This window comes from Oncorhynchus masou, chromosome 8 (assembly GCF_036934945.1).
Source record: "Oncorhynchus masou masou isolate Uvic2021 chromosome 8, UVic_Omas_1.1, whole genome shotgun sequence".
NCBI classification, from domain to species: domain Eukaryota; kingdom Metazoa; phylum Chordata; class Actinopteri; order Salmoniformes; family Salmonidae; genus Oncorhynchus; species Oncorhynchus masou.
The window spans coordinates 7,550,467-7,565,354 of NC_088219.1; the positions used below are offsets into that span (position 1 = coordinate 7,550,467).

Below are 14,888 nucleotides of genomic sequence, written 5' to 3' on the forward strand. Positions count from 1 at the left end.
AGAGTTACCTCAACGGACCTAAGACACTTGAGGTAAGATATTTGACACACCAGGACGATATACCTGAGTAGTGGCCGTGGTCTGGATCTTCATCTCCTTCCCATCATCAGACCTTTCTGTATCGGACGTGGTGCTCACCGTGTCACCTCCAGCCTTACCCCCTGCCACCTCTCCATCTGCCCCAGACGGACCCTCTCTCCCTGGGTAGCCCTGGATCTCAGCTGCCTGGCTCTCTCTCTGGGCAATGGAGCTGATGTCAGCCAGGGGGCTCTGGATCTTGAAGGGCCCGACCTCGGGGAGCCCTCCCTGGGCTTGGTTCAGGTCTGAGCCCCTGCAGGAGGTCATGTGGGCGAGGAGACTCAGGTCGTCGCTGGCGTTGGTGGAGGAGGGGACAGAGCCTAAGGGGTTGGGCTGGTCCGGGCTGGGCAGAACCAGAGGGTCTGTGGTGGCCAGTGCTGGAAGCAGCTTCTCATCAACCTCAGGGGGAGAGAAGAGAGAAAGATACCATTCAACATGTCGTCCAACATAGAGAAGGTGATGACGTCTCCCAGAAATACCACAACAACACCTTGTTTCAATGGATGGTGCTTTCTTATTTAAAAAGGTAACACATCTTGACCTGTCAAAGTGGTTACAATAGAGTATATTGATGTGAATGAGAAAGACAGAGAGGACGAGAGGACAAGAGGAAGGAAGGGAGGAAGAGAGGAAGGAAGGGAGGAAAAGAGGAAGGGAGGAAGTAAGGAAGGGAGGAAGAGAGGAAGGGAGGAAGGAAGGAAGGGAGGAAGAGAGGAAGGAAGGGAGGAAAAGAGGAAGGGAGGAAGTAAGGAAGGGAGGAAGAGAGGAAGGAAGGGAGGAAAAGAGGAAGGGAGGAAGTAAGGAAGGGAGGAAGAGAGGGAGGGAGGAAGGGAGGAAGTAAGGAAGGGAGGAAGAGAGGAAGGGAGGAAGGGAGGAAGAGAGGAAGGGAGGAAGGAAGGGAGGAAGAGAGGAAGGGAGGAAGGAAGGGAGGAAGGAAGAGAGGAAGGAAGAAAGGAAGGTAGAGCGGAAGGAAGGAAGGAATGACAGAAGGAAGGAAGGAAGAGAGGAAGGAAGAGAGGAAGGAAGAGCGGAAGAGAGGGAGGGAGGAAGGAAGGAAGGAAGAGAGGAAGGAAGAGAGGAAGAAAGAGCGGAAGGAAGGAAGGAAGAAAGGAAGGAAGGAAGGAAGAAGGAAGAGATGAAGGAAGGAAGGAAGGAAGAGAGGAAGGAAGAGAGGAAGGAAGAGTGGAAGGAAGGAAGGAAAGAAGAGAGGAAGGGAGAGAGGAAGGAAGAGAGGAAGGAAGAGTGGAAGGAAGAGAGGAAGGAAGCGAGGAAGGAAGGAAGGAAGAGAGGAAGGAAGAGCGGAAGAGAGGGAGGGAAGGAAAGAAGGTAAGAAGAGAGGAAGGGAGAGAGGAAGGAAGGAAGAGGAAGGAAGAGAGGAAGGAAGGAAGGAAGGAAAGAAGAGAGGAAGGGAGAGAGGAAGGAAGAGAGGAAGGAAGAGAGGAAGGGAGAGAGGAAGGAAGAGAGGAAGGAAGTAAGGAAGAAACCAGGTAGTGCAGCAGAGGCATCACAACTTCCTACAGTGAGATAGCTCCTTGATACTGTGTAAATATAGAGTATTTATTCCTCATCATGATGTTGTTACTACCACAGGAAATGACGGGAATATTCCTATTAAAACACATTTTTAACCCCTACCTTGCTGAAGAGGAATCCGTTATTGCTAGGGACACTGTCTTTCTCGTCGGCAAGGGTGATGAGGGGACCCATGTTCCCATCATCCTCTATGGCGCCCAGCCCCGTGACCACCGTCTCATCTTTAGATGTCAGGTTACCGTGGTTCCCTTTCAGCTTCTGCACCACGGCACTGTAGGCGCTGTCCAGCAGGGAGTCCACCTCCACCAGGGGCCCGTTCTCTATCCTCCCTCCTCCTATCCCTCCTCCTCCCAATCCCTCCATCCTCCCTCCTCCTATCCCGCCTCCTCCCAATCTCTCCATCCTCCCTCCTCCTCCCAATCCCTCCATCCTCCCTCCTCCTATTCCTCCTCCTCCCAATACCTCCATCCTCCCTCCTCCTATCCCTCCTATCCCTCCTCCCAGTCCCTCCATCACTCCTCCTCCAACCAGTCCCTCCATCACTCCTCCTCCTCCTCCTCCAACCAGTCCCTCCATCACTCCTCCTCCTCCTCCTCCTCCTCCGACCATCCCTTCTGGAGACAGATCCAGGTCATCTAGTTTGACCTCTGTGGCCTCCACCTTCTCCGCCTTGATATCCACCAGGAGGTCATGAACTTCGACCCTAACGCCTGACCCCTGACCTTCCTCCCCAGGGGTCAATGCCTCTCTGTTGGGTACCTTCACGCCCAACCCAACCCCTCCCTCAGCAAGCAGATTCCTGGAGACCCCTCCTGCTCCTCCCTCTCCGTACTCGGCCTCACTCTCGGGGGTCTGACTCTGGGAGTGGTCGTCCAGCTCGCGGATCTCCAGGTTGCCGTTGACGACGGGGGCGGGCGTGGCCGAGAGGCCGGAGATGGTGGAGACAGAACCTTTCTTCCCCTTCTTGATGTTCTCCTCCTCCTGTCGCTGGTACTCCTCGTACATCTTAGCCAGGTACTCCTTATGGGCCTCGTACGTTACCTATGGAAGATCAATAACTAATAATCAATAACATCTTAGCCAGGTACTCCTTATGGTCCTCGTACGTTACCTATGGAAGATCAATAACTAATAATCAATAACATCTTAGCCAGGTACACCTTATGGTCCACGTACGTTTCCTTACAGAGGGGGAGACATAATCAATAACTAATAATCAATAACATCTTAGCCAGGTACTCCTTATGGGCCTCGTAGGTTACCTTACAGAGGGGGAGACATAATCAATAACTAATAATAAATAACATCTTAGCCAGGTGCTCCTTATGGGCCTCGTACGTTACCTTTTAGAGGGGGAGACATGATCAATAACTAATAACACCAGAGATCAATAACCAATAACTAATCCATCATTTGTTATCAACGTGTTTTCATTATATAAATGGTACAAGGCTGATTGACATCGTGTAACACTTGCAATAGTCTAACATTAACAAAATAATACCCACAATGCCCCCTGACTCCAGCCACCCAACATGATTACCTTGGAGTGAGCGATGGACAAGGTATCCACCCAGACCCTCCATCCCCCCCACTCATACTTGATGGCGTGGTAGAGCAGGATCCTGAAGATGTTATAGACCATCTCCATCATTTTCTGTTCCTCTGGGCTCTTGGGGTTGATGTAACCCAGACTGAACATCCAGTCCTGCCACACTGAACACTGCAACAGACACCTAGAGACAGACAATATATCATCAATATGTCATCAAAATATCATCAATATATCATCAATATATCATCAATATATCATCAATATATCATCAATATATCATCAATATATCATCAATAATGTCATCAATATATCATCAATAATATCATCTATATATCATCAATATATCATCAATATATCATCAATATATCATCAATAATATCATCAATATATCATCAATAATATCATCAATATATCATCAATATATCATCAATATATCATCAATATATCATCAATAATATCATCAATATATCATCAATAATATCATCTATATACCATCAATATGTCATCAAAATATCATCAATATATCATCAATATGTCATCAATATATCATCAATAATATCATCAATAATATCATCAATATATCATCAATAATATCATCAATATATCATCAATAATGTCATCAATATATCATCAATAATATCATCTATATACCATCAATATGTCATCAATATATCATCAATTTATCATCAATAATATCATCTATATACCATCAATAATACCATCAATATGTCATCAATATATCATCAATAATATCATCAATATATAATCAATATGTCATCAATATATCATCAATATATCATCAATAATATCATCAATAATATCATCAATATATCATCAATATATCATCAATAATGTCATCAATATATCATCAATAATATCATCTATATACCATCAATATGTCATCAATATATCATCAATATATCATCAATATGTCATCAATATATCATCAATATGTCATCAATAATACCATCAATATGTCATCAATAATATCATCAATATGTCATCAATAATATCATCAATATGTCATCAATATGTCATCAATATGTCATCAATAATATCATCAATATGTCATCAATAATATCATCAATATGTCATCAATAATATCATCAATATGTCATCAATAATATCATCAATATGTCATCAATAATATCATCAATATGTCATCAATATGTCATCAATAATATCATCAATATGTCATCAATAATATCATCAATATGTCATCAATATGTCATCAATATATCATCAATAATATCATCAATATGTCATCAATATGTCATCAATATGTCATCAATATGTCATCAATAATATCATCAATATATCATCAATATATCATCAATATATCATCAATATGTCATCAATATATCATCAATAATATCATCAATATGTCATCAATATGTCATCAATATGTCATCAATATGTCATCAATATGTCATCAATATATCATCAATATATAATCAATAATATCATCAATATGTCATCAATATATCATCAATATATAATCAATAATATCATCAATATATAATCAATATATCATCAATAATATCATCAATATGTCATCAATAATATCATCAATATATAATCAATAATATCATCAATATGTCATCAATAATATCATCAATATATAATCAATAATATCATCAATATATAATCAATAATATCATCAATATATAATCAATAATATCATCAATATATCATCAATAATATTCATACTGTGATCAATAATACTGTTAGGGTTCATAAAACACTAGATAGATGATGTTGTTAATATCTCAGTGTGTGTGTGTTCTTTCCTGTGTGTGAGTTCCTGTGCGTGTGTGTATGTATGTGTGTGCATGTATGTGCATGTGTGTGTGTATGTATGTTTTTATGTGTTTGTATGTGTGTGTTTGTGTATGTATGTATGTGTGTATGTATGTATGTATGTGTATGTATGTATGTATGTATGTATGTATGTATGTATGTATGTATGTATGTATGTATGTATGTGTGTATGTATGTGTGTGTGTGTGTGTGTGTGTGTGTGTGTGTGTGTGTGTGTGTGTGTGTGTGTGTGTGTGTGTGTGTGTGTGTGTGTGTGTGTGTGTATATATATGTGTGGTGTATGTATGTGTGTGTGTGTGTGTGTGTGTGTGTGTGTGTGTGTGTGTGTGTGTGTGTGTGTGTGTGTGTGTGTGTGTGTGTGTGTGTGTGTGTGTGTGTGTGTGTGTGTGTATATATATATGTGTGGTGTATGTGTGTGTGTGTGTGTGTGTGTGTGTGTGTGTGTGTGTGTGTGTGTGTGTGTGTGTGTGTGTGTGTGTGTGTGTATATATATGTGTGGTGTATGTATGTGTGTGTGTGTGTCCTCACCGTCTGTTCTCTCGGCTGCTGCTGAACAGTTTGATCATGTCAGACAGGAACAGTGTCTTGACCTCCATCAGTTCAGTACTGGGACTGGAGCTCTTCAACAAGGTCGCTACCACCTTCAGTATCACTGACAGAGGCAGGGGGCAGGGAGGGATGGAGGGAGAGAGAGAGGAGGGAGGGATAGAGAGATGGAGGGGAGAGTGAGAGAGGGGGAGGTTTAGATGGAGGGAGATAGAGGAGGGATAGATGCAGGGAGAGAGAGAGTGAGGGGGGAGGGAGAGATGGAGAGAGAGGAGGGGGAGGGATAGATGGAGGGAGAGAGAGAGAGGAGGGAGAGATGGAGGGAGATAGAGTGAGAGAGGGGGAGGTTTAGATGGAGGGAGAGGGAGGGGGAGGGATAGATGGAGGGGAGAGAGAGAGAGGAGGGGGGAGGGAGAGAGAGAGGAGGGGGAGGGAGAGAAAGGGGAATGGAGGAAGGAGAGATGGAGGGAAAGTGGGAGATGGAGGGAGAGAAAGAGAGAGAAAGGATGGGGGGATAGATGGGGGGAGGGAGAGAGGAGGGGGGAGGGAGAGAGAGAGAGGAGGGGGAGGGATAGATGGAAGGAGAGAGAGAGAGGAGGGGGAAGGGATAGAAGGTGGGAGAGAGAGTGAGAGAGGGGGAGGTTTAGATGGAGGGAGAGGGAGGGAGGGATATATGGAGGGAGAGAGAGGGGGAGGGGATGGAGGGAGAGGAGAGGAGGGGGAGGGAGAGAGAGGGAGAAGGGGAGGGGGGAGAGATGGAGGGAGAGAGAGGAGGGTGAGGGTTAGATGGAGGGAGAGAGAGAGGAGGGGGAGGGAGAGATCGAGGGAGAGAGAGGAGGGGGAGGGAGGATGGAGGGAGAGGAAGAGATGGAGAGAGAGAGAGAGAGGGAGGGGGGATGGAGAGATGGAGGGAGAGAGAGAGAGGGGGGAGAGATGGAGAGATGGAGGGAGAGATGGAGGGAGAGAGGGGGAGAGATGGAGGAGAGAGAGAGAGGGATGGGGGATGGAGAGATGGAGAGAGAGGAGGGAGAGATGGAGGGAGAGAGAGGGTGGGAGGGGGAGGGAGAGAGAGGGGGGTAGATGAAGGGAGAGAGAGAGAGGGGGAGAGATGGAGGGAGAGAGAGAGGGGGGAGAGGGAGGGAGAGAGAGGGGGCGGTAGATGAAGGGAGAGAGAGAGAGATGAGGGGGAGGGAGAGATTGAGGGAGAGAGAGAGGGGTAGGGGGTTAGTTTTCATTTCACTCTGAGGTACAACTACTCAATCAATATTTCCAAGAGGGCAACCAATAATATCAGCCAATAATATCAGCTAATAATATCAGCCAATAATATCTCATCTTTCAATGCATCCAAAATGGCACCCTAATCCCTATTTAAACCTTAATAAAGACTGCCAGAGCCAGACAAGTGACAGAGAGAAAAAGGCGTGGACTAGACACTTACTGGGGTTCTGTATCTTGACGGTGGAGTCAGGTTCTGGGTGAGGCTTGTGGACTACCTGGGTACACACCTGTTCCGTCAGAATCTACAGGGAGATAGGACAGTTGCAGCTGTCAATCAAACACAAGACACACCCCCTTTCAGATATATTACACAAGTAAGACTTTATAAACAGGAACATAAGAAGTTATTGTAACCACACACATGGAGGCCTCCCGAGTGGTGCAGCGGTATAAGGCACTGCATCTCAGTGTTAGAGGCGTCACTACAGACCCCGGTTCGATTCCAGGCCGTATCACAGCGGTATAAGGCACTGCATCTCAGTGTTGAAGGCGTCACTACAGAAACCCTGGTTCGATTCCAGGCTGTATCACAGCGGTATAAGGCACTGCATCTCAGTGTTGTAGAGGCGTCACTACAGACCCCAGTTCCATTCCAGGCTGTATCACAATCGGCCTAGATCGGGAGTCCTATAGGGCGTTGCACAATTGGTTCAGCATCGTCCGGATTTGGTCAATGTAGGCCGTCATTGTAAAAAAATATTTTGTTCTTGACTGACTTGACTAGTTAAATAAAGGATGAATAAAACATACCTTGTTGTGTGTGTGTGTGCCCTGGGACCCAGAAGCCCCCAGTTTTATACCTCTGACCTTGGCTACTTTGTTGCTAGGGGGTTACCTAGGTCATTCCAGAACTCTCTCCCCTGGCTGGTGTCACGTGACCTGGCCAGCAAATCACAAGCTGTACCAGGTGGGGGATCTCAAACCCCCAACACATTTTGTTATTTAGATGGACAGAGGACCAGAGAGATACAGATCAGAGGACCTCCACAACACCGACTGAACCTCTCATGACCAATCCACCATCCTGAACTGACCATTCAACCATTATCACCTCCACTAGTTCTCTCCTACTTCCTGGTTGCCTCCACTAGTTCATTCCTACTTCCTGGTTGCCTCCACTAGTTCCCTCCTGGTTGCCTCCACTAGTTCTCTCCTACTTCCTGGTTGCCTCCACTAGTTCCCTCCTACTTCCTGGTTGCCTCCACTAGTTCCGTCCTACTTCCTGGTTGCCTCCAATATTTCCCTCCTGGTTGCCTCCACTTGTTCCCTCCTACTTCCTGGTTGCCTCCACTAGTTCCCTCCTACTTCCTGGTTGCCTCCACTAGTTCCCTTCTACTCCCTGGTTGCCTCCACTAGATCCCTCCTACTTCCTGGTTGCCTCCACTAGTTCCCTCCTACTTCCTGGTTGCCCCTACTAGTTCCCTCCTACTTCCTGGTTGCCTCCACTAGTTCCCTCCTACTTCCTGGTTGCCTCCACTAGGTCCCTCCTACTTCCTGGTTGCTATGTGTTATGTACATCTGTCTCCTACGTGTCATTGCCACGCCCTCTAACAGGGATGATGTCACCGGAACCTTTTATCAAGACCACCACCAGTTGGTGGCTCCTCTATCCTGTGATGGTGTGTGTGAGGCAGTGGGAGGCTCTTGTGTGTGTGTGTGTTACCTACCTCATAGAGTGTGTTGTAGGTGGTGACGCTGACTGTGTTGGTGTGGATCATCAGCCTCTCTCCCAGCAGGGTGAACAGGCTGTGTGTGTGCATGATCTCCACCTTCCTCCTGCACCAACACACACACACACACACACACACACACACACAACACACACACACACACACACACACAAACACAGGAACAAAATATTTTTAATTGTGAGTGATGATTGTGACTATTATTATAAGAATGTTGTCTTACATCAAATCTCATGTCACTCACTCACTCACTCACTCACTCACTCACTCACTCACTCACTCACTCACACACACACACACACACACACACACACACACACACACACACACACACACACACACACACACACACACACAACACAATCACAAGAACAACCACGCACATAAACACACACCAGGTCTGTCTCTGTCAGGGGCCTTATCACCGCGTGGCCAAGACAGGAAGCAGCTAGTGGAGCTGTCAGTTACCATGACACCCGGGGGATGGAGGAAGACAGGAAGCAGCTAGGGGAGCTGTCAGTTACCATGACGCCCGGGGGACGGAGGAAGAAATAAATGACAACAACAAATCGCCACAGCAACCAACTGGCCCAGCCGACAGCACGTTGCCATGACAACAACTGAACGTTCCATAAAACCGTAAGTGAACATCCAGCAGAGACAGATCTCATTCAGACTGGAGGCAGACCTCTCCTCTCCTCTTCTCTCATCTCATTCAGACTGGAGACAGATCTCTCCTCTCCTCTCATTCAGACTGGAGACAGATCTCTCCTCCTTTCCTCTCATTCAGACTGGAGACAGATCTCTCCTCTCCTCTCATTCAGACTGGAGACAGATCTCTCCTCTCATTCAGACTGGAGACAGATCTCTCCTCTCATTCAGACTCTCCTCTCATTCAGACTGGAGACAGACTGGAGACAGATCTCCTCTCATTCAGACTGGAGACAGATCTCTCCTCTCATTCAGACTGGAGACAGATCTCTCCTCTCATTCAGAATGGAGACAGATTTCTCCTCTCATTCAGACTGGAGACAGATATCTCCTCTCATTCAGACTGGAGACAGATCTCTCCTCTCATTCAGACTGGAGACAGATCTCTCCTCTCATTCAGAATGGAGACAGATCTCTCCTCTCATTCAGACTGGAGACAGATATCTCCTCTCATTCAGACAGATCTCTCCTCTCATTCAGACTGGAGACAGATCTCTCCTCTCATTCAGACTGGAGACAGATCTCTCCTCTCCTCTCCTCTCATTCAGACTGGAGACAGATCTCTCCTCTCCTCTCCTTCAGAATGGAGACAGATCTCTCCTCTCATTCAGACTGGAGACAGATCTCTCCTCTCATTCAGACTGGAGACAGATCTCTCCTCTCATTCAGACTGGAGACAGATCTCTCCTCTCAATCAGACTGGAGACAGATCTCTCCTCTCCTCTCCTCTCCTCTCATTCAGAATGGAGACAGATCTCTCCTCTCATTCAGAATGGAGACAGATCTCTCCTCTCATTCAGACTGGAGACAGATCTCTCCTCTCATTCAGACTGGAGACAGATCTCTCCTCTCATTCAGAATGGAGACAGATCTCTCCTCTCATTCAGACTGGAGACAGATCTCTCCTCTCCAGACTTCTCTCATCTCATTCAGACTGGAGACAGTTCCTCTGTTCTGTATCATCAGTGAATAGAATGCCATCCATAAGTTTAGACGTTGTTTCCTCATTAGCCAGCAGTCCTGTGCTTCCACTTGCTCTTTGTGTTCAGACTGGAGGGTTTCTTCTCATTCAGACTGGAGACAGACCTCTCCTCTCATTCAGACTGGAGACAGATCTCTACTCTCATTCAGACTGGAGACAGACCTCCTCCTCTCTCCTCGTAATAAATGGCTTTATAAATACATTGATTGATTGATTGAGTTACTGCTCAATGGTAGCGACTCTCCGTGGTGTCTGGCTCTCCAACAGTGAGGGCCGCTGTCTCTCCGATGGTACATTTGTGACGTCATAATCAGGGTGACCTATATCTTTCCAGCACTGGGGCTCAGACTGGAGACAGATCTCTCCTCTCATTCAGTGACAGATCTCTCCTCTCATTCAGGGTTCTCATCATTCTGAGGAAAATCTCTCCTCTCATTCAGACTGGAGACAGATCTCTCCTCTCATTCAGACTGGAGACAGATCTCTCCTCTCATTCAGACTGGAGACAGATCTCTCCTCTCATTCAGACTGGAGACAATCTCATTCAGATGGAGACAGATCTCTCCTCTCATTCAGCTCAGATCTCTATTCAGACTGGGACAGATCTCTCTCATTCAGACTGGAGACAGATCTCTCTCTCTTTCTCTAATTCATCTGGAGACCTTCCTCATTCCCTGGAGACAGATCTCTCCCCACCCACCCAACCATTCAGACACACATTCAGACTGGAGACAGATCTCTCCTCTCATTCAGACTGGAGACAGACACAGACTGGAGACAGACAGACACAGATCTCTCCTGTCCTCTCATTCACAGACTCTCCTCTCATTCAGACACACCACTCATTCACACACACACTCATTCAGACTGGACTCTCCTCTCCTCTCATTCAGAATGGAGACACTCTCATTCAGACTGGAGGCAACACAGTTCCTCAGGTCTCAGGTCTGATATCGTTGTTTCCTTAGGAAGTGTGGTGTTCCAGGATGGGTTTCTGTAAATGAACCGCTCGTAATAAATGGCTTTATAATGCATTGATTGATTGATTGAGTTACCTGATCAGGGCTATCCAACACCTCTCTCCATGGGACATTTGTGACGTCATAATCAGTCACACAGCCTCCCAGAATGCTTTGCTCCAATCGCTTCTCATAAAGAGGGTCTCTCTCTTTCTTTATCCCTTCCTCCCCTCACCACACAGACACAGGTCTCAGGTCACAACTATAGGAAGTGTCGTCAGAAGTAATAAATAACCAGAATGCTTTGCTCCTGATCAGGGCTATACCTCACTGGAAGAACGCTCAGTCACAACCCTCCCAGAATGCTTTGCTCCTGATCAGGGCTATACCTCACTGGAAGAACGCTCAGTCACAACCCTCCCAGAATGCTTTGCTCCTGATCAGGGCTATACCTCACTGGAAGAATGCTCAGTCACAACCCCCCCAGAATGCTTTGCTCTTGATCAGGGCTATACCTCACATGAAGAACGCTCAGTCACAACCTTCCCAAAATGCTTTGCTCCTGATCAGGGCTATACCTCACTGGAAGAATGCTCAGTCACAACCTTCCCAGAATGCTTTGCTCCTGATCAGGGCTATAACTCACAGGAAGAATGCTCAGTCACAACCCTCCCAGAATGCTTTGCTCCTGATCAGGGCTAAACCTCACAGGAAGAACACAGGAAGAACGCTCAGTCACAACCCTCCCAGAATGCTTTGCTCCTGATCAGGGCTATACCTCACATGAAGAACGCTCAGTCACAACCTTCCCAAAATGCTTTGCTCCTGATCAGGGCTATACCTCACATGAAGAACGCTCAGTCACAACCCTCCCAGAATGCTTTGCTCCTGATCAGGGCTATACCTCACTGGAAGAATGCTCAGTCACAACGGTTATTCCGCCAGGGTCACATGAACTCAACCCAAATACACACTCTCTAGGCCTATACACTGAGCTCCTACACCTGTTGCTACACTCAAAAAATAAATAAAACAGAGCAGGGTAAATAGTGGACAGAACACATGTTGGGTTATTTTTGACCCAGCCAGTTGGGGTACGGGGAGTCAAACATTTAACAATGAAAGGACATGGAACGAGACAGGACCAGCGTCAGCAAACGAGTAACACAGGAAAAAAAAAACTATCAGCAGGGAACAGACACATACAGGTAATAAACAGGTGAGTGAGTGATCCCAGTTGAGCCCAATATCGCTGATGTGCGTGACAAGGTGTGACAAGGTGTGTGTAATAGATGACAGGAGTGCGTAATGCAGGGCAGCCTGGCGCCCTCAAGCGCCAGGGGGAGGGAAGAGCGGGAGCAGACGTGACAGGTGTTCTAAAACTTTTGACTGGTATATTTACAATATATATATATATATATGGGGGATTCGAAATTCTGCAGACAAATACATTAATAGAAGCCACAATATATCTGCAATATTAAAGCCATTCTACCCCCTAAAAAACATGTTTGGGTAATCTAAAGGCATGGCATATTGGGGGCATAGGTTTTTTTGGCTACCCGTGAGTAAATGTCATTCACCTTTTTTCATTTTAAGATTGTACACTGCAAATTAAAATGTTCCTTCAATATTGTTGCACATCACATATTTTATATAAAGGTTATAACAGTATTATTTAAACATTATAACAAAGTCGTAACTATCTCAACATTGAGATATACATAGGCATTTAATAGAACTCGTACTCTTGTGTAAACTTCATTAAAACTACAATAAGTGTCAGTGCTCAACCTTGAAAACTTCTTTGGGATAGGGGGCAGTATTGTCACGTCCGGATGAAAAGTGTGTCCAAAGTAAACTGCCTGCTACTCAGGCCCAGAAGCTAAGATATGCATATTATTAGTATTGGATATAGTAGTAGTATAGTATCTGGATAGAACCCCTCTGAAGCTTCTAAAACTGTTTGAATCATGTCTGTGAGTATAACATAACTTATTTGGCAGGCGGAACCCCGAGGACAAACCATTCAGATTTTTTTTTGGTCAATCTCTTTTCAATGGGTTTTCATCGGGAATCTAGATTTATAAGGGACCTTCTTGCAGTTCCTATCGCTTCCACTGGATGTCAACAGTCTTTAGAAATTGGTTGAGGTTTTTCCTTTGAGAAATGAAGAAGTAGCCCTGTTCAGAACGAGGGTATAGAGGAGGGTACTCTTGGTTTGAGGCGCGTGACCTGAAAGCTCGCTACACTTTCTTTTCCTCCTGTATTGAACACAGTTTATCCCGTCTTAAATTGAATCGATTATTTACGTTAAAAAATACCTAGTTGTATTAGGAAAGTTGTTTGAAATGTTTGGACAAAGATTACAGTTGGAACCAGTGTTTTTCTGGATCAAACGCCCCAAATAAATGTATATTTTGGATATATATCGATTGAATTCATCGAGGACCATTTGTGATGTTTATGGGACATATTGGAGTTCCAACAGAAGAAGGTAAGGTAAGGTAAGGTAAGGCATGAAACATCATAAATCTTTATTTCTGTGTTTTGTGTCGCGCCTAAGGTTTGAAATATGATTGTCTGTGTTTGTCTGCGGGGGTTCTATACTCAGATAATAGCAACAAACACACACACACACACACACACACACACACACACACACACACACACACACACACACACACACACACACACACACACACACATCCATCCAGGTACTCACTTGTGTCCGAGGTGTTTGAGGAAGTATCCCAGGACTTTGAGAGCCTGGACTCTGATGTTCTCACTGTTAGAGGCTAGGAGTTTACAGATCACCCTGGAACACACAAACACAGTCAGACAGGCAAGGATAGGTTTCCCCCATGTTGATAGGTTTCCCCCATGTTGATAGGTTTCCCCATGTTGATAGGTTTCCCCCATGTTGATAGGTTTCCCCCATGTTGATAGGTTTCCCCCATGTTGATAGGTTTCCCCCATGTTGTTAGGTTTCCCCCATGTTGATAGGTTTCCCCCATGTTGATAGGTTTCCCCCATGTTGATAGGTTTCCCCCATGTTGATAGGTTTCCCCCATGTTGATAGGTTTCCCCCATGTTGATAGGTTTCCCCCATGTTGATAGTTTTACCCCATGTTGATAGGTTTCTCCCATGTTGATAGGTTTCCCCCATGTTGATAGGTTTCCCCCATGTTGATAGGTTTCCCCATGTTGATAGGTTTCCCCCATGTTGATAGGTTTCCCCCATGTTGATAGGTTTTCCCCATGTTGATAGGTTTTCCCCATGTTGATAGGTTTCCCCCATGTTGATACGTTTCCCCCATGTTGATAGGTTTCCCCATGTTGATAGGTTTCCCCATGTTGATAGGTTTCCCCATGTTGATAGGTTTCCCCCATGTTGATAGGTTTCCCCCATGTTGATAGGTTTCCCCATGTTGATAGGTTTCCCCCATGTTGATAGGTTTCCCCCATGTTGATAGGTTTCCCCCATGTTGATAGGTTTCCCCATGTTGATAGGTTTCCCCCATGTTGATAGGTTTCCCCCATGTTGATAGGTTTCCCCATGTTGATACGTTTCCCCATGTTGATACGTTTCCCCATGTTGATAGGTTTCCCCCATGTTGATAGGTTTCCCCCATGTTGATAGGTTTCCCCCATGTTGATAGGTTTCCCCATGTTGATAGGTTTCCCCCATGTTGATAGGTTTCCCCCCCCCATGTTGATAGGTTTCCCCATGT

The 14,888-nt window shown here is 45.6% G+C and overlaps 1 protein-coding gene across 1 annotated transcript in view; it reads right to left on the minus strand.

Annotated features, from left to right (window-relative positions):
* Positions 1-14,888, minus strand: part of nbeaa (neurobeachin a) — a gene marked incomplete at its 5' end in the record, with an annotated part of 215,820 nt that overhangs the window by 97,446 nt on the left and 103,486 nt on the right. The window contains 8 exons of the mRNA XM_064971081.1: positions 64-477; positions 1,714-1,968; positions 2,191-2,652; positions 3,155-3,347; positions 5,516-5,639; positions 6,975-7,056; positions 8,482-8,590; positions 13,880-13,979. Of these exons, the coding sequence (XP_064827153.1) occupies positions 64-477; positions 1,714-1,968; positions 2,191-2,652; positions 3,155-3,347; positions 5,516-5,639; positions 6,975-7,056; positions 8,482-8,590; positions 13,880-13,979 (1,739 nt within the window). The remainder of the gene's footprint in view (positions 1-63; positions 478-1,713; positions 1,969-2,190; positions 2,653-3,154; positions 3,348-5,515; positions 5,640-6,974; positions 7,057-8,481; positions 8,591-13,879; positions 13,980-14,888) is intronic.